Source organism: Solea senegalensis, linkage group LG21 (assembly GCF_019176455.1).
Source record: "Solea senegalensis isolate Sse05_10M linkage group LG21, IFAPA_SoseM_1, whole genome shotgun sequence".
NCBI classification, from domain to species: domain Eukaryota; kingdom Metazoa; phylum Chordata; class Actinopteri; order Pleuronectiformes; family Soleidae; genus Solea; species Solea senegalensis.
This window is the reverse complement of record NC_058040.1, coordinates 7476768-7497568: the sequence shown is the minus strand read 5'-3', so window position 1 is coordinate 7497568 and position 20801 is coordinate 7476768. Positions and strand designations below refer to the sequence as shown.

The 20801-nt window shown below is 41.0% G+C and overlaps 1 protein-coding gene across 1 annotated transcript; it reads left to right on the top strand.

The window, feature by feature from the left end:
- Positions 1–11018: 11018 nt before the first annotated feature.
- zgc:73226 (uncharacterized protein LOC402792 homolog) lies at positions 11019–18981 on the top strand. The gene is made up of 6 exons (XM_044012769.1): positions 11019–11284; positions 14484–14634; positions 14768–14849; positions 16575–16648; positions 17134–17280; positions 18240–18981. Exons 1-6 carry the CDS (start codon positions 11242–11244, stop codon positions 18286–18288), a joined length of 546 nt encoding a protein of 181 aa, XP_043868704.1. The 5' UTR covers positions 11019–11241; the 3' UTR covers positions 18289–18981.
- The last annotated feature ends 1820 nt before the right edge of the window (positions 18982–20801 follow it).

The following is a 20801-nucleotide window of genomic DNA, read 5'->3' as shown; positions in this document are numbered from 1 at the left end:
ACATCTTTCAGAGATCACTTGCCACCATGCAGAGCTTAGAAACCAGTAACACTGGTGACTACCTTGTTTTCACAACATTCTGCAGTGCCAGCCATGCTAACTGATGGTTAGTTATCTGCAGGCCCGCTGAGCTAAGCTGGGCTAGGCGAACTGGAAGAGAGAGCTCAGAACTAAAATAAGTTTTGTTAAGACACTTACAGGAGCACAAACTAGTGGATTAGACAAGACTATTTGCACGACAACCAGTGACTAATTTCTTTATATGAACAGAAAGTCCTTTTAAGCAGTTTAGTAAAACTACAAACATGCCATTTTTGTAAAAAGGGTAAAAGCAAAATAACACTCAACAAAAACACCTGGCCAGTAGACAGACGGATCATTGGAGCATGTAAAATCGGAGTGATTCACTTCTCTTAAGTTGTCTTTGGGGGCAATGGTGGTTTAGTGGTAGAATGAGTCATCTTTCAACTGAAAGGTCGGGGGTTGAATTCCCAGCTCTGCTAGTCTACGTGCCAATGTGTCCCTGGGCAAACATCCCTGACGGCTGTGCCAGCAGCGTATGATTAAGTACACAATATGCGCGATAGGAAAGGTTGTGTACATAGATGTGCTATTTGAATGTGTGAGTGTACGGGTGTAAATGCTAAAAAGGCAAAGCTGTCGTGTAAAGCAGCTTTGGACGGCCATCAAGACCAAGCGCTATAAAAATACAGACCATATTTTAAGGAAAGCGAGAACAGTATCGTAGTAAAGACAAAATGAGAGATTTATAAGCAATGAGAGAAAAAAAATAAGAGGCAGCTGGGAAATGGAGACAGCTGACCCCTTAAAAAACATGTTGATAAGATTAGATAAGAGGGAATGATACTGTTGTGTAGTGCGGAGGGAGCCGGAGAACAAGTGGAAATAGTTGTGCGATGAACAGGAATAACAGCACAGCATTTCTTCATGCAGCAAATGTGAGTGTACAACTGTGCACATGTGCACACCGAGTATACGCACGTGTACATGACGGTGTGATTACAGCAGAGTTCATGTGTAACTACTTTCAATTTAGTGAAATAAAAAATTACAAACATAAATACATAGATAGAAGGCAAAACAAGCATAAACAAAACATAACAAGATTGTTAACTTGAGTAAAAGAAAACCACAAAACAAATAAATAAGAAGAGAGAAAAAGAGATACATTAATGGAGAAACATGAGAAATTTGCTTCAATAAACTATTATTTTCAAATGTATTCTTATAATATTAACATCAGACTTACTGAAATAACATCACTTAAAGGAATCTGCGCATGCACACACATACAAACAAACATGTTTGGGCACCATTCATAGTGAGGACCCTCATAGACATAATGCATTCTTGAGCCCCTTAACCCTAACCTTAACCATAACAACTAAGCCTAACCCTAATCCAAACTTAAACCAAATTCTAACCTTAACCCCAAAACCAGGTCTAAACCCCCAAAAAGGCCCTTTAAAGATGTGGGGACCAGACAAAATGTCCCCACTTTCCCAAAATGTCCTCACACTCTATGGTTCATACGTTTATTTTTGGTCCTCACAAAGCGACACATACATGAACAAACACACATAGCGACCCTCGCATTGACTTACATTCATTTGGACAGCCAAACCAAAGCTAAACTTAACTATAACCAGTCAACGCCTAACCCTAATCTTAACCTAACCACAATTCAAATCTTAGCCCTAAACGTAACCAGTTCCTCAGAAATGAGGTTCTGCTTCATTAGGATCCAGTTTTGGTCCCCATAAGGACCACTGGTCCTCACACACACACACACATATACACATACAAATGGAATTCCCTCACTCAGTGCCTCCACCTCCTCCACAAACTTTCAGTGTACATCCCCCACCACGCACACAAACACACACACGCACACACATCCTGCTGATGACAAATATGCAACGAAAGCACACCGCTGAAACCTGCAAAGCTACATCACTGACACATGAATCTATAAGCTCCTCACTCTTAAACGTTGCTAATAAAGCTGCACAGTCTTGTAAAATAACTCCCACACCTGCAGTAAAGCAAATGCCACAGCATCCAAACACTCACACATACACACATCTCTATTGATAAATATCTGCGCACACGCGCACACTTGCAAAGCACATAAACAAAATGATTGCATGCACGTGTGCGTGCACATGAGAGGACATACACTACCTTTCGCGTCTTTGTACAATTCTGCAGAATGTAACAAGAGGCAAAACAAAACATTAAGTCAAAGAGTACAGACGCCGGTGTCCACCGCACGGAAACAAAAACACATACTTGTACGATGCTTTCAAATCTGTCATCGGCTCTGAGCTCCCTCACTTCGCTATCTCTATGCTGATGCTGAGAGGAGACTGATGGGTGAGATTGCTGTACTCTCTTCCATCAGGACACAGAACTGAATTACACATACCACATCTCTCTCTCTCCTGTTCCCCCTCTGTGTTGTCTCTTTCTCCCACAAATGCTCGCTCCTCTTCTTCTTCGCTGTTCCCTCACATCTCCTTCTCCCATTATTCAATCCCACAGACGTTCATGTTTGCTTTTATTCCCACCTCTCTGTCACTGCTGCTCGGTGAGCTTTGCACTGTTTCCTCTCCTCTGTGTGGAGTCCATCTGGTCCTCTCTTGTCTCCCTTCCCTCTCCTCCTCACCTCTTTCTCCTCTTCTCTGTGATTTCTCTCTCTCTCTCTCTCTCTATCTCACCCTCCTCCTCTACCGTGGATTCATGCCTTTCACGTGGGAACCTTTTTATCCATCCCTCAGAGCGCTGTGCCTTCCTACAGTATAAGCCGTCTGAGCGTTTGTGCTGTGAGTGGAAGTGAATGGACAGGAGGGGGAGCAAGAAGACAAGAGTGAGCAAACAGGCAGTTATCCTCTCAGATGCTCCTATCAGTTCTCCCTGCCTTGTTCCTTTTTACTCTCTCCCCTTTCCTCTCCGCGTCTCTCCATCGTGACCTCCCCTCTGTGTCGCCATGCAAGCCCATGTATCCTTGTAAGCAAAGCGAGGGAGGGATGGATGGAGAGCGCGGAGGGGGTGTTGGGGGAAGTGGGGTGTGAGTTTGGGAAGTAGGAGGCAGAGGGAGGAGGAGCTAGTGAGTCGGTCTAATTAAAAAGCAGAGTATGTACAGCTGCAGAGAGCAGAGAGGGAGACAGTGAGGAGGAGAGGGGAGGAGAGAGGGGAGCAAAAGTGATCCAGGGGGCGGAACCAAGGGACGGGAAGAGAAGGAGCAGTCATGTAGGGGGTGGAAATGAGGGTGGTTTGGGGGTGGGGGGGGGTTAGTGGTAGTGAGAGGTGAGAAAAGGGAAGGGACACCAAGGTCAGCTGGAGAGGAATGCAGAAAGGTCACGCATAGAGGGAGAGGGAGGAAGATGGAGATAGGAACAGACAGGTAAAATTATTCTACAGATATCTCCCATATGAACAGAGGGTAGAGCTGGGGAACCGTGACCAGCACCGTAATAGAGACACATGGACAATGGCCCTCTGAAGCAGAGGCGGTTCCACAGTCAGTGAAGGTTAAACCGCTCCAGTGTTTTTTTTTTTGTTTGTTTTTTTCAGCCTCTCTAAATTAACATGAGTAAGTGTTGTGCATGCAAATTAAAGGGCACAGATACATAAATGATAGGGTACATGCCGTATTTGTTCAGGCATGATGACTTAGAATAAATTGATTACAATTTTTTTTTTTTTTGTATTGTAGATCAACCCCGATCATCACAGCACAGGCTGTTGCCACCTGAGGCTGGATGGTAGAAACAACAATAAGGTGGAGATAGAGAGATAAAGTCTACACCGCGATGCCTTCAGGGCTGAGACATCTCATTCCATTTTATCAGCTCCGATCACTTATCTTGTCCTATTGCTGATCTCTCTATCACACTTACATTAAAACCCCAGAAAATCTGGTTCTTACATCTCTCAGATGTTCTACTTATACATGTTTAAACCGCGTTTCTGTGAATCACTATTGGAATAGATTCCAGATATAGTTTCATGGAAAGAGCACAATTACTTACACAGATTTTACAGTAATAGGAGCTGAATAGATGGAATCGGCTGCTACATGAAAACACATGAAATGTATGTAGAAGATATATATAAGCGTGGATTCATACCTTCAAGCATATATTCTACAGAGTTTGTTCTCAGAGGATTTAAGGTGAACATTGTGGTGCATTTAACAGCTTAAGCGCCACTTGTGCCCTTTAATGTAGAGACAGTGAATATTAGATTTTCATTCATCGTAATGTTCCTCTGTAACATAATAAGAGAGAATATTGACCATATGAACTTAAAAATAATGATGTTTTCAAAACTCAGTGAACAGTCTTGACATATAGTAAAATAAATCATGTCTATAGTAAGAACAATATTTTGTATGTTTTTTAAACATATAACATCATGGGTTCTGCACCTGAAGCCAGACTGATGTAGAGTGACATGAGGGCTGAACAGATGTTCAGGGTCATTTGCCACACTGAGAGCATGGATGTAAGACTGGAGCGACTTTGACATCTGTGGAAGTTGAAAGACCAGCGACGCAGGAATCAGTGCATGTTTGTCTCCATTGGAGACCGTCAGCATGGAGAAAGCAGCAGATGGAGCAGCAGAGGATAATGAAAGGAGGACAGACTCTCTCTGATGCTCCTAAGCAGGCAGAGCTGCATTGACTACAGAGAGGACCTTGAGTTTACAGACAACAGAGAGCTTTTGCTGGCAGTGTTTATGGGTGTTGTTTAGTTTATTTTCCATTATATTTTGACAGTGTGTGAAAATCATCACCACTGGAAACCATCCCACTGGTGATTATAGTGGAGTTATGTGCGGGTCAAGGTATCTTGAGAGAGCTGAAAAGTGCTTCTTTTTTAGTTTTAGAGACTTGCGAGTACAGACTCAGTCGCTGTCTGACACAGAAATGAGAACACTAATAGGCCATAATGCACATAATGTATACTGCTGATGTAGAATTAAAAAAAAATGCTCACTGTAATAACCCTTATTACAGTTTACTACATCCAATTCGCAAATACATATTCTGTATTGTGCTAAATATACTGATAACACAATAAAACTGCAGCAGCATCATCATCAATGGTGTTAGTGCTCATGGATTTAGGCTGCGGAGAATACTAACATGACCAATTTTTAAAAAATAGTATAGTCCACATCTGTTCGATAAATGCAATTTCAAACCATTGGCAAATGAGTTTCAACAATGCTGATTAAATCTATCAGGCAGTGATTCGTGCCAACACAGACACAGACAGCAACATTGTGCTAGTAAAGCGAGACAGCTACAAACAAAAAAAGTTCCCACAAAGAGTTCCACAAGGGAATTCTACTGCTCAAAACACCCGATCATTCAGCAGTTTGACAGGATAATTATTTTTCTGATTCTTGGGCTGCAGGTGTACACACAAATACTACCCTCGACTCTACTCATTTTTTTTTTGCTTTTCCATGAGGGATAGTGCCTGGTGCTTTTTTTTTAGTACTCTGCTCTGTCAAGGCTCCAAGGTTGCAAAAATGTGACATCGACAGACTGCCGGCCACAGATTGGTCAGAGAGCGTTGTCACTGGAAGAGTCATGAGCGCGACATCCGAACAATCTGTAGATCAGTTACAAAGAAGACATGCATTCATCTGCAACATTAAGCAACGCAATGTCCCAAATCTCAATATTCAACAGAGGAGTGTATTTAGCGACAGCAACCGCTTTTGCCATATTTTGTGTCAGTCACTCCAGTCTCCAGTCATGCAGTAAATCCTAACTGTTGAGGACGTACGATAGTAACGGAAAACAAAGTGCCTGATACAGCAGAACCAGGTAAACAGGTAAGAGTCGCTTCTCTACATGTTTGTTGGACAGGACGTTTAATACCAATGGCGTGGCAAAGTCAGAAGAGAATTGTATCACTTCATAGGGTCTTTAAGGTTAAACTTTAATGAGAACAATACTTTATTTAATGACCTAATACTTGCATAACTGATGTAGTTGATTTGCCTCAGCTGCATTTGCACAGTAACCATTAACAAATGTTCAGGTAAAATGGCTGCCACGACAAAACTAGGCTAAACTAACCAACAAAAGTAGCCTACAATAATCAAACCTGCTAAACACCATTATTATAATGAGCATGTCTTTGTCCCCCTCTCTCTGGTCCTGGCTTCATGTTGCCTTTTTGAGTCTGTCGCCATCCTCTCTGTGTAAGCCCAACTGTAACTGTCAAAGTTATTCAAAGGCTCATTGCACGTAACCAATCAGATCATGTCTGCCAACACAGTGACCGGTGAAACACCACAAGTTTCACCGGCTCTCATTAATCAGCCTCCATGTCTGAGCGGCTCGTGAATCTTAAGCAGATTCTTTAATGTACACGCAGACCGAGTAATCAATCATAGCCTGAAACAAGGTTGTAAGGTAGCGGACGTGTCTAATGGTGAGTTCTAACCACGGTCATTACCTGAAAAGGTTTTTGTTATTTTTGCTATCTCGCTTTCAAGCATGATGGATGAGCAAGGTGGGCAGCCATTTGCTGGACCTGAGTACAGCTAGCATCTCCCTCTTTGATCTGAGCCGGACCCAGGACATTGTCAAAGATTCTAAGTTTCATTTGATGGATGAGGGAACTTCCCTGCTTTGTTTCTCGACCGAACAGTGACTTTCTGTGCCCGTCCTCTTGTATAGAAACAAGGCTGGGGGTCAGAAGGAGACATGCTGCCTGGCAACATAATAAATTGGTAATAGGATCAACTGTTAAAAGTAGAGCGGTTTCTGGCTGCTGCTCATACCTCAAGACTTTAAGAATACCTTACATCAACCCCTTATGCTCCATCATCCTGTCTACTTAACCTAAGAAAAACACAGCTGTGTCTTTACCGTGGACTGTATTGTACTGTAAATTTAGATGTCTGTAAATAAACCTGCCTTAGGTCATACATTATGGCAGCTCTATCCACCAGGTGGTGATGTTGTTCTTGAAGTGTTCCATTAAAATGCCCTTCCAAAACAAGATATATCCATCCATCCATCTTCTTCCGCTTCATCCTCCACATGAGGGTCGCGGGGTGTGTTGTGCTAATCTCAGCTGACATAGGGCGATGGGCGGTGTCACACCCTGGACAGGTCACCAGTCCATCACAGGGACACATCGACACAACCATCCACTCTCACACTCACACCTACGGTCAATTTAAAGTGTCCAATTTGCCTAATTATATCTGTTTTCCTTGCATGTTTTTTTTTGCTCATTTTAGGTTCAAGAATAACATTCCATAATGTGTTTATTTGTGTACATCGCCATCCACGGCACTGGATTCGCACACGAGCAAAAGTGTGAGCATCCTCCAGTGTGCTGTTTGTGTTTGCTCCGGGGTGCATGAATGAAACGCAGCAGCACACTGATGGCACTGATGCCAAGCATCTTAAGGGAATTACAGGAATAAGTGAATCATCAGCCACAGCCGCAGAGTTCATTTGGTACAGATGCAAACAGAAACATGTGAGGCACATTCTTGACCTAATTTCATTTAAAGCTGTTTAAATAAAGCACAGAGGTCTCACATGTTCTCCAGGTATACCCTGCTGCTAAGGTGATACCGGAGTAACCATGAAGAATCCTGATCTGCTCTGGTCTGTTATATTTGATGTTTTCGAAGCACATCAAAAGCTGTTCTGCAGCCTATATATATATATATATATATATATATATACATATGTTTATATAGATATATATATATATTTGCAGCTTTACAGCTAAAAAATGTAGTTATTTTTGATATGAGTATGGCAATTACTCCCATCTAATCCTACACTGACAACAATGCGGAGCTATAATGTTACTGCAGTAAACACGACTGCTCATGCACTCATATCACACATTAAAACAGAAACTACACTAAATATTCTGGCTTCAGAACTAGAGATGGAACGAAACACTTTTTTCAGTCTGATACCGAAACCATTATCACAAACTAGATGGTGATAGTTGTCATTTTAGACCATTTATGAACTATGAAGCTGTTAACGACACACTTGTGCTGAGTCATTTCAGAGACATAATTCTCCAGCTGGGAAACAAATATTGTTCTCCCAAAAAGCCCAAACATGACTCAGCTAAAATGCTGTTGCTGATTCTTATTTACATTTTTACAGTCTGTGCAAAGTGACGCATGAGGTATCAGATTTTTGGATTGTATCGGATTTTACATTTTTATCTGATTATCCGAATCCAGTGATTTTGACCAGTATTGGACCGATACTGATTCCCATCCCTATTGAGAAAAGGCCACCTCTGAACTAGAAATGTTAAATCTTGCAAACGTTGTATAATTTGGTTAAAGCTGCTGTCCATAATTAAGCCGATCAACTCCATATGACTCTTTCTGTTTTTCTCAGAGTAGTTGGTGAGCATTTTTAAGACGCTCACACACTGCAAAACACGACAAAACATACTTTATACTTATGGAGGCAAGACGGGAGTGCGAATGCTAAAGCGAGACAACTGCAAATGATTGGAATACGGATGAAAATACCAAAAAGCACCCATTAGAAGTGACTGACTGCAGAAGACAGCCTGTGTGTGTGAGTGTGTGTGTGTGTGTGTGCATGCGTGCGTGCGTTTGTGTCACAGAGCTGCCTGCAGCATGAAAGTGAGTGAGTGTGTGAGGAAGCGTCTCTGTCACTCACTGCAGAAGCCACACTCTGCTCAGTTCAGGTCTGTATTTATTTCAAGCAGCTTGTGTTTGATCTTTAGATCATAAACGCCAAGAAAACTACTCGAGAAATATGTTTAGTGTCTCTCTGTCTGCTCTCTCCTCACTGAGGTGGAGAGGGGTGGTGGTGGTGGAGTTCTTTTTTTTTTTGGTAATGACTTTTTTTTTTTTTTTTTTAAATGCAGCATATAGAATTTACGGTGCCTGACTTAAATCATTCCTTATCCATCTTGTAAGAGGGTCTGTTCAAGGTTGTTACAAACCAAAATTATGTACATTTAGCCTAATTGTAATATAAATCCTTGCGTGACAAAGAACTGAACTGAAAGTTCAGATACATCAGGTAGCCTGTATTTGCGTCATGTCCCGGTACCTCGCATGATTTATTGCCCATAATTTAGTAAAATAATGGCTGCACTGTCAGTAGAATAGCCTTCAGTGCAAGTTTATTATACTCTAGCTACAGATGAGCTCAGAAATAACATGCATCATAATGCGGCACGGGTGTGAGGTGACCTTCATCCGCTCGAGTTTCTGATGACACAAACGTAGTTTTCTGAAGAAAACAATATCAGTATTTATGATCCAGGCATTAGATTTAAAGTACTTACTTGTGTTTGCCGTCTGGATTAGATGAGGTGACAGTGGCACTGATGTGTACTGATCTTTTCATCTAACATGATCGAGATAAAATCACCACACGCCTTCCACGGCTAAAAGCCCAGCGGACGACTTCAGCAATTAAGCAAACAGAAAATGGGTAAATCCATGTATTATTATTCATATCTACTATTAGTTTAATGCAAATGAAGAATAAAGCAGAGTAATCTTTTCTGAAGTGACTGCTTGTATAAATGTCTGACATTGGAAGGTCAACGTGTATACAGTACATCGTTTGAAAAGCAAAGAAAGTCTCGATCTCCTTCCACAGAGCGAGACAATATTTGATTTTAAAGAGGTCACAAAGCTTAACAGGCTGAGGGAAAAAAATCTAATTGGCCGATTACAGTGAAATTCAATAAACGTTGGAGGCTGCAGAGTGTAAGACTTAATGACTTCATTCACAGAATTTCTGGTAAATTGCTGCATTGTATAATTGGCCATTTCATCAAGTGAAATTGCAAATGTGCACACATTAAAAATAAATAATTTTCAATAAGTGTTGTACATCCAGCAGCTCTTTAGTCTCTGCCTTGGGACAAGGAGTAAAATGTGACCATTACCCTCATATTTGTGATATACAAGTAAAAGTGTCCCATGATGAGCGGTTGTTTGCACCATATGAAGTTGAACGATGTCAAATATAATCTGATTTATTCAGAGGTTCGCTTAAGAAGGAGTAGTAACAATAGCAGTAGTAGTAGTAATTGTATTATTACTTCATCCGTATACACACAGTACACACTAGTGTGTAATAGTGTTTCACTATAGGACTGAGGTGCAACATATTGTGCTATTGAGGGAAATAATGTTTGTGGAGCTGGTTTCTGTCTGTCTTCCTCGTCCAACAGGACGCTTGATTTTTGAATTTGAATTTTGAATTATTTTACGACAAGAACAAAAGCCTAGTGCTTGCTCGTTATGTGTGAACTGTTGGGTTTCTCTGCTCTCTGCATGTATAAGGTTTCTGCCTTATTATGTACGCTGCCTTGAGATAATAATGTTGTGACTTGGTGCTATACAAATACAGTTGAATTGAATTGAAAAGACAAAGAAAAGAATGGCTCATTTTAAAAAACAGTATACTCATCATAAATGTGTCATATTTGACATTTGCACTTCCTTTGGATTTGTATGGCAAATGTTTGCTTGTAAATTTAATCTGGATTACGTTTCTGCTTGTGTTCTAACTGGGTAAATGTGCAACTGTGGAGTGTTTTGTATTTGCTGCTGCCTATCTTGGCGAGGACTCCCTTGAAAACGAGGTTCTACATCGTGACGGGATTTTCCTGGTTAAATAAAAAATAAGTAAATAAAATGTCAGTGAGATGAGAGGAGAAACCATGTTGTGTACTTTGGTGTCTGGCACAGTGTTGGAACATTATTAATAGAATAGAATAGAAAAGAATAGAATAGAATAGAATAGAATATGGGTCACCATTATTCAGTCAGAATTCCAATGAAATATTTTTTCAGGACAGACACACACTGACCCTCGCCACTGTTGCCTCATGCACCTTGTTTGTCAACGTGGCTTTTCAGCTCTCTCACTCTCTCTCTCTCTCTCTCGTTTTGTTTACCTCTTTCCTCCTCACACGTGGGAACAGCAGGGCGGGGATGATGGAGAAGGGAGGCGGATTATAGCGCAGCGTCAGTGCCCGGTGCCCCGTTCAGACCATAAAACAACAAACACAAGAGAAACAAAAGGCGCGTTCATTGCACCTGTGTGTGTGTCAGTGTGTCTGCGAGTGTCTGTGTGTGCGTCCTGCACGCTCCGCGTCAGCATCTCTCCGTGCTCTGCCTCAGTCCAGCCCACGGCCACTCAGCATGTCTGTGTCCGGCTCACAGACGCCAGAGGACGGACTCTATGGTGAGTGATGACGGTAGGATTGTGGACGAGCTCGTTGTTTTTTATCTTAGCCACGTCGTGAAATATTATTCACTCAAACACAGATGTTAATGTGTTATTGGTAGAGGTGACAGAATGACTCATATCACTTTTTTACCGATATGTGACTATTTATTGATACTGATATCAGTTCGATACAGCTGTTTTATAAGCTGTTAACAACACATATGTTCTGCTGATAAAGGAAAAATAATCAGTCTTTGACTTTAAAATGCTAGAGCTGCTTTTTATGCCTTTTACTGTCAAGTAGGGATATTTTAGGCTTTTTGGAACATATTTATCAATATATGACCCAGTGAATTTGACCCATATCAGGCCAATGCATGTATTGTATTGGCTCATCATTGAAATTTAGCTGATTGTCTATTTATTATGCCATTTTTCTTTTTGCCAATGTGTATCTGATAAAATACTACAATATTGTGCTGAAAAATGTTATTGACTGGAATATATATCTGGCAGAAAGTGGTCCAACACATTATTTGGTCTACTTCTAATCCTAATTTTATGTGTGATTATGATGACCCAAAACATTAACTCTAATAGTCTAGTCAGTGCAGACATGAGTGTCAGCAGCACAGGCTCACAGCACGTGTGACAGGATGTTACAGAGGGAAGGAGGAAGTTTTTGTTGTTGTTTTTGTTGTTGTTGTTGTTGTTGTTGTTGTTGCCATGGACACTGTCATTGTGTAAACGGATTCCTTGACCCACCTGTTTGCACCTCTGTAAGCCAATTAAGCAGCAGAGATTTCCTGACCAAAAACACAAAACCTACTCCCTTTTCAGACTTGTGTGTGGTCTCTACACTCATAACAAACATTAATCTGTTGTTCTTCCGTTCATTGATGTCTTCTAACATCATCCAGCTCTTGTTCATCTCACATAAAGCCGATAAGGCAGTGGCACAGACCAATGTGTCCAGGATTGAACCATAGAAGCTGATTTAGTGCTGCAGATAGATAAGTCAGGCAACAACAAGGCAGTTGTTATGTCATCTCTCCCCTCTGTAGAAACCCAACTCGGGCAATGGCACAGTTTCCCCTGCTAAGGCCCCGCCTGCCCCCTCTCTCTCTCTGTGTCTACTCATGTTTTTATCTCTCCTTTAAATGTTGGTGCAATTCACATCGTGTCATAAAAAAGGTTCATGTGAATACTGCGCAGATCACACGAGAAGGAAGGGATAGTGCGGCGGGCAGATGAGGTGTTGAGGTTTTGTGAATGCTGCTGGTGACGACAGGATTGCAGACAGCAGCGTGACAAGAGAGAAACAAGGGGAGGGGAAAGGCAGAGGGTGAATGGCTAATCTCTAACTGAAATAACGTCTTATGTAAGCGAGCGCGCGTTCAGCCTGAGTTAGCCCTGCTCTGTTGTTTGGCTGCCTGTGGGAACGCCACACACACACACACACACACACACAGACCAGCATACATGTGTGCTTGTGTGAATCTCCTCCTGCTCATGCTCCCAGTGAACCTTCATTCATGTGTCCACTCATTCATGTGTACACTTGGGTGTGTCTCAGAAGTCATTGATAAAAGAGAAACTGTTGAAAGGCACAGTGTGAAGCAGAAAGTGAAAACTATGTTTGTTTATATTGGCTCTAAAATAAAAATCGTTTTGCCTCCAAAGCCTTAGAATAAGCCTTTTATCTGTATTTTAGGCGAGGACTCTGCTCACGATCTTGCACCAACTTTTTCACCAGACAGGAAAGGGCGGGCGGAGGAGTCCTCCATTTGTTAAAGTCTGCAGTCTCACCATTAGACTATTAATGCGTGTACTGTATAAAAGCATTGTTCAGCTATTCAACATTGACCAGGTCCAGTGGAGTGCACAGGGGGGGTGACAAAAAAAACCAATGCGCACTAAAGGGCCCTCTTGAGTCACAAGACACACGCTAAAGTACCCTCTAGAGTGGTCAAAACATGAGGAAGTGCCCGACTGGCTTCCATTCATATGCGACCTCTAAAGATAGATAGATTTAAAAATGTATTGTTTCCAAAGGAGTGCCTCTCTAGTGGAGAGAAGTGATGCAGTGCCCTTTAAGATGCCCTTGCAACTTTGTCTCCTATGGGTGTCCTTCCAATCAAAAAGGGTGTCATTATGAAGGTCCTTACTGTTCCTAAGTGACAGAGTCCTAAATGATATTCAGCGCTACATAGAAAAATGCCCGTCTCTGTGATATAAATTGATTAAACAAAAATGTGTGGAGGTCCTTATAGAGAAATTCAGTCCACAGGACCCAGGTCACACTTTATATACATAAGATAAGATATGATAATACTTTGTTGTCTGTTTACACATAAAATTGTCTTGCATACACCATTCTGACAATTGCGGGCAGTGGATAGACATAACACAAGGTCAGAGACAAAGATTCTGCTATAAGTTTATATATTAAAATTCAAAACATAAATATAACATGTAAGTCCAGTAAGTGCCCTTTTAATTTTCACCCCTGCCTTTTCAAAATGTCTGTGCACGCCACTGAGCAGGTCCACTGTCTCAGCAGGACACTCCTAGTGGTGCTGCTTTACTAACGACTCAACATATGTCATCGCAGAACACACCTGTCCACTCACTGTCCACAAAAAAAGCAGCCACATCCCAGAATGTGACTGAAGTGCTCTCACAAAAAAACACGATTAAGAATAGAATTGTTCATAACTAAATCTGCACTAGACAAATCTTATCAGACAAAAGCAACAAATACACAAACATTACAAGAAAAACAAACAAGAGATCATTCAGAAAAATCTGAGTGCATCTTTGTTCACATTCAAAAGATTTCAAAAAATCTTCCATTGTTATGACCGACACAACCAGATGAAACACTTCACACGCAAAACAAAACTTAATGAAAGTGAATTACAAAAATGTCTGGATTCATTAGATGACACATTTCAGCTGATGTTCTCTTAGTTAGAGCTCTCATCACTTAGCATCCTGTCATCATACTATGATTCAGTGAGCAGAGATTACAACAAAATATATGTCATGCCCAGTAAAAGCGATTCAGTGTAAACACTCTATAGATTTGTTTACATTGCTCTGCACATCTAGTCTGTGGCTCATTACAGTCTAATGCATGTGTATGAAACCCTGCCGGGCTCTGCTTCCTCGCTCGCTGCCCGAGCATCATTATCGTTTCCTTCCTCATCAGGCTCCTGGGTTGAGCTGGAGGAGCTGATTGCAGCTGTGAGCCGCAGGGAGAGTCTGACAGGGCAGCAGGACAACATCTCCTCTGCCCTGCAGGGGGAGCTGGAGAGGATCCTTCTGGAGGCGCAGCTTGAGAGCGAGAGGAATAAAGACAGGTTTGTTTGGATTTTGAGGGTCTATGGTCAGTGGATTTATAATAATAAAATAGCAATGGAGGCTAATTCAGTTGGAGTCTGTCTCGTTCTTGATTTAAAATCCACATTTTATCTGCCTGTTTGTTGGCCATAGTCCTCCACAGGTGGTGACTCCACGGTCCACTGATTCTCCAAGATCCAACAGTGACCAGGACAGTGACTGTGTCACCATACAGGTATTTAATTTCTGGATTGTGTTAAATGTTATTATTAATAACCCTTAGGGACTGTTGTGTGCTTTTCATTCCTCATGTTTGATCATCTGGATGTGAATTCTGGCAAGATTGTGTGTTTTTATTTGATCTTGTTATTTCCAGCTCAGCTCCTACAGTAAGGCTAAAATACACTATGTCAAACAAGTGTTTCACTCACAATGCATGCATTTTATTATATCTGGGTGTCAATTTGGACTTTTGCCTCGGAACTGACCATTTTAAGCCATATTCGGCGTATGGGGAAATATTTCCACTAGATGGCACTGTCACAAGTGTTGCTGCTAACCACTGACATATCCCCAGTATCCAGTATCATTCAAAACAAAGCAATCTAATTTGCATATAGTATATTGAAAATAATTCATATTTTCTGTTTTTTCAATGTAAAAACATGGATGCATTATAACAAATTTGGCATTTAAAGGGTTAAAATCTTTAAAAATGAATTAGTATTTGATATAAATAATAAGCTCAGATGTAGGTGAAAAAGTAAATCTGCTCAATGAAAGTAGAATATACAATAATAATGTATAACATTCATTTTTTTTATAGTTTGCTTCTAAAAAGGATATTTTTTGTGCTTAGTGGTACGAGTGTCAGCCTGTTGTTATCTACTGACTTCCTGCTTTAAAACCAGCCACTCATTACATTTATTTTAAGCACAGATTGAAAATCAACTTGCATGAGACCATGACTTGCTTGCGATAGGTAAACTACAGTGTCCTGAAGCATTTATTTGACATCCTATAGTGAATGATTTATTCATTAGAATTTTAAGTCGTTACTGGTGAGAGCTTAATGTCCTCGCAACCTTCCAGACTGGCTGTTTTTGATTTACTTGAGGGGGAATTATTTAATATATGTAAACACTGACCTTCAGCAACTAATTCAAAACATTGTAGAGTGCAGTACGGCTGCCAAAAGTTTCCAAAACAAGCACTCATAAAATGACAGTGAGTCTACTCTGAGCAGCAGCAACAGAAACGTAACGGACTTTAACCCTTAGTGCTTAAGAGGCATGAATCTGTGCCGCAGGTGAACCCATGGTAAATTGCCATGGGAATAATACACAACTCCCTATATGGACATCCTGAGGTCGTGTGTGTTTATAGGTCACATATTCAGGCTTTAAAAAAATGCGGGTGGTTTTTCGTCGTGTTGTTGTGTCCAAATTATGATTAATTTTATATTGCATTTTTAGTCATGATATAAAGTAGCAATAATTGAGCAGAAGTCACAAAATAGACAACACAATAGTGAACTTTGAACTGTGACGTACTTGCAAATTCAGCAAATTCAATCATTTTGAGTACTTTTTGCTCAGGTTTGTTTATATAGTTGGTGAAAATGAAAGTATTGCCGAGGTTGTGCTGGAAAAAAACAGGATATAAGACACTCTATATTGCACCTTCTTATAGTCTCTGTATATACTGTACGTTTTTAACATAGTAGTGTTCTAAGGGTTAAAAACATTCTATATGTTAAATATCAACTGCATCACTGATATCAGTGAAGCCAGTATTTCAGACTGATGCCATATCATGGTCAGTAATATTCTCCTTTTCTTGCTAAAACTGTATGTTCAAAAACTCATGCTGTAAGTGAATATCATTATCCTCAGGTTTACTGTATTGTTTCCCACTGTTGCTCATCATCTGATTGTTTATCTGTGTTGTCATGTTGCAGGAGGAGGCGGAGCGGCGGGTGGACACAGACTGGGTGTGGGATTGGTCCAGTAGACCTGAAAACATGCCACCAAAGTAAGACCAGCTTAACCCTTAATTTATGCGTTGCCCAGGTGAAAAAAAACAAAAAAAAGAAGTTTAATATCGTTACGGGGTGTGTAGCCAGAGAAAATTAGCTTTGCTTATCATAAAAATGGAAAAACAAAGGAATGGAAGTTGATTAGACTGGACCACACTGTGTTTTATCTCATTTGCCTCAAGGTTGTAAAATGAGTTTGTTACTGTTGCGAAACCACACAAAATATTAAAAGCTGTGATTTCACTGACAGCATGTTCTAATGTTAAACATGAGTTATTCTCATTTTTATTTTCTTTCTCATGCTCGTTTAATCAGTTTGACGTGTGGCAGAGTTCTTAACAGTCTGCGGCTTTACAGAACTCTGCTCCATCTCTCAGTCTGCTCTCTAGTGTTTTCATTATCTCTGTATTTTTCCTCCCCGCTCCCTAAACCTCTTATTATTGCCTCTGCATCATCGTCGCTCCTCTCTCTTCCTCTGCAGAGAGTTTGTGTTTCAGCGGCCGAAGCAGCAGAGCTCCCTCAGTGTGAGGAAGACAGAGGTGATGAAGAGAAGAATCTTCTCCTCCGATGTTCTCCTCGTCCTTGTTCCCTCAATGCTGGTTTCACACCTGCTCACACTTGGCATTGGGTGAGGCATGGACTCTACTCACTACTTTTGTGTACAAATGTTATGTTAATGAAATCATTATCTTAAGCAAATTAGACATTTCTGTCAATCAGCACAGAAGCATGTTAACGTGATAATTGGAGCATGTTTATTACTACACATTTGTGTTTGTTTTTTTTAATTGAAACTCAGCTCAGTAATGTGTCTCCCTGCTCCTCTCATAGGCTTGAGTAATAAGATATGAGTTACATATCTTATTTTTCTGGAATCAGGCAGTTTCACAAACACAAACCCGCCTTGGATTTGGAAGAGAAATTTAACAAAATGGTTTGCTTTTCTATGTGTCTTGTCATCTTTTACATAGTGGGTGTCTGTGTAGGAAATCTAGACGTCCAGATGAGGAATATGGAGCACTTTACAGTTTGATTGGGGCTTCACAAATAAAGAAATACTTCACATTGTCTTTAGCGTCAGGACTTTAAAAAGATTGTGCAAGAAACTGAGTCTGTTTGGAAGAAAGAATCACACGCACTTAGAGAAAATGATCTCTTTGTGGACTGGAGGAGGATATGGTTGGTAGTGAACGACTGCAGGCTATCGCTGGTTACATCTGTAACTATTTAATTCTCTGAAAATTAGGATTTTATTCTCAAAAGATAAAAAAAAAAAAAAAGAAGAAAAATCTCTTCAGTTTAGCCCTAATAAAAAATCCTTTTTTGGTTCAAATAATTGTTTTTCAATGTAATACCATGAGAGGTCACTAGGAGGCTGAGTGGTGACACCATGACCAGCTCTTTGTGAGGCAGTAGGCCAGTTACATTACAGCATATAAACACCTTTAACCCGCACATTTCACTTTGGTTATTGGTTTGCAAAGCTGAAAATGACAACATCCACCACAATTATGGTCACTTTGGTACAGTTGATGTTGGTTGGAGAGGTTTAGTTCAAGGTACTACTTTGTCTTTTCTCTTTTTTAGGATATACATAGGAAAAAGACTGGCTGCTTCCACGACCAGCACGCTGTGACACTGGCTGTACAATCGGCGCCTACTTGCAAACAGTCTGGCCGAGTCCACCCTCTCTACCGCTCTAATTTGCCTCCTTCCTCCGTCATCAAGTGGCAATATAGGATCCTGCCTGTCTGTACCTCTGTCTCTGTTCCTCTGTGCGTCTGCCAGCCCAGCAGTGCTCTGCCAGTTAGCCTCTCTGTCAGTCTGTGCATGTCATAGAGCCCAAGGAGTGGACGACCAGTGAGTCAGTGTGAGGTCACGTTTCCCCTCACAAAAACAAGTAACGCTGACCTCAACCAGCTAAAGCGACGGAAGAGAGAAGATACAAGCGGAGAGAGGGAGAGTTTCACCCAACTAACTAGAACAATAAATCCCTTTGATAGGAAGAGATGAAACCAGTTTAGCCGGGCGCTGTGTGCAATGTGTACAGGCGAAATGAGAAAGGTAATATGTGGCAGTCTTTCATCCAACCTGTGAAAGAGCAAAGTGTCTGTAATCTGTCAAAACTAATGACCCTCTGTGAGACTGAGCTGCTGTAAGTGGTTCTTGGAGGATTTCTGCCATGATGGTTTATCTATCGTAGAGAGTTTTAGTTGGCCGAGGGAATGTCGCGGTGGCTCTGGTCGTGCTTTGTGTCCCACAAACCAATTCAATATTTGACCTCTGACAAAGACAATCCTGAACCCATTAAACTTCACTCCTCAAAACATTATTGTCCCTCTTGGGTCTTTTATTCTTCTCTTCCACTCTCACCTTTACAGCTTTTGTCGTACACATGTTCATCGCGTTTAATAAAAGCCAGCACAGCACAAAGATTTGCTGAAGTAAGCTTGGCGCGAGTAATTTATACTGAATGTGTTCTATATATTTGGAGTTTCAGGCTTTAGTTGTCTGGTTATTATTTGTGGGGGAATCCTCGAAACAAACGGGGAAGATTCTTAATCCCCACAATGTCGCACAACAACCTCAAGATCTGTTTAAGATATATTTCCCTTTTCAAGAGGAAGTAAATAACTGCAAATCACTCTCTGCGATCCTCTCCTCTTTGGTCTTTGGTTTATATTTCACTGGAGCGTTTTTACTCCGTCTCCAACAGAGATGATTTGCCCTCTTGTCGAACTGAACTGAAATATTCTCACATCACAGCAGGCTGTCTGTGTCCATCTGTCCTTGTCATTCTTCACCTCACATAAGTCTTCCTTTTTTTTTTTTCTTTCGTCAAACAAACTGCTGCTTTGGCCAATCAAGGGTTTGACATTTTATTGCTTTGCCATAAACCAGGCACCTTAACATCTCATGAAAGTAACCGGCCTTGATTTTAAACGTAGGGCCTGAGACATAAAGGCTGATGTTTTGTTGTGCCGCCGTGGACGGAATGGTGTCCATTTGTTGTCTGTCCTGCCTGAGCCCAACAGGTTTATTAGCCATTAGAGAAGTGTTTGATGTGTGAGATCCTGCTGAGCTTGTTAAATTATTTGTAGACGCCGAGCTGACGTTGCAACAACAAGCCTGCCGAGGCAAAGCACAAATCACCTGGTTTCCATTCGCAGACATCCACATGTAACACACCCGTTATGCAAACACATACAGGCTTTGGCTTGAACGTGTCATTTTTAGTTTCTATTGGACTGTCTCTGTGTTATTGTTTTATTATTTTGGACAGTAACGCAACAACATTTAGAAAAGAACGCAAAGATGACGGATTAAATCATTACTGAAACATCTTTGACCTACTGTAACTACACAGCTGTGTCCACTTTGTCTGTTTGGTGAGAGATTTTGACTTTTTGCACTTATTTTGGCTCGATTATAAGTTTGTCCACAAAAACTTTGATGGAAAAAGACTAAAATCAAACAAAAGGCAAAGTTGGAAAACAAAAACCTTGATAAAATATGAAAGATTAAAGTGTTTACATGTAATTGCAGCTCTGGTCTATAATACACATCTCATTAACCACATGTCAATCACTTTTTTTTATCTATTTATTTATGTATTTACTTTTATTACAACCTCTTAAATTCTTACTGCTACCAGATACTAGCAGTTACTTAGGTGAGTACAATATTACCATGATAGTAATGGACTGTTATTTTCTACCTCCAAGAACATTTATTTCCCAGCTTGGGGCAAACAGGCAGTCACAGGTGGGAGAGTTATAAATCACCACGCTTACACACACTTTTATCTCCTGCTGCTGTGAACTTCCTCATAGCAGCGGACTGTGTGAACGTTTGCCGACCCTGCATTATATCCTCCCTGAAACAATGTTCTAATGTTGCAGTGAACGGTGTGAAATGCCACATGCGAGGATTTTTCCACAGACCTTTCAGATGAACGTGGAAACCGAGTGATGAGCGTAACTCAGGGCGCTCGCTCGTTACCAAAGAAAATACAAATCCTGTCATCAAGCCTTGTCCCTTTGTTACTGTCGAAAGTGGTGGAGACTGAGGCAGAGACAGAATGTGCGAGAAATGTGTTCATTTCCTGGAGTGAACTTTGGAGATCGCACATCTGTCTCTCTGGGAAAT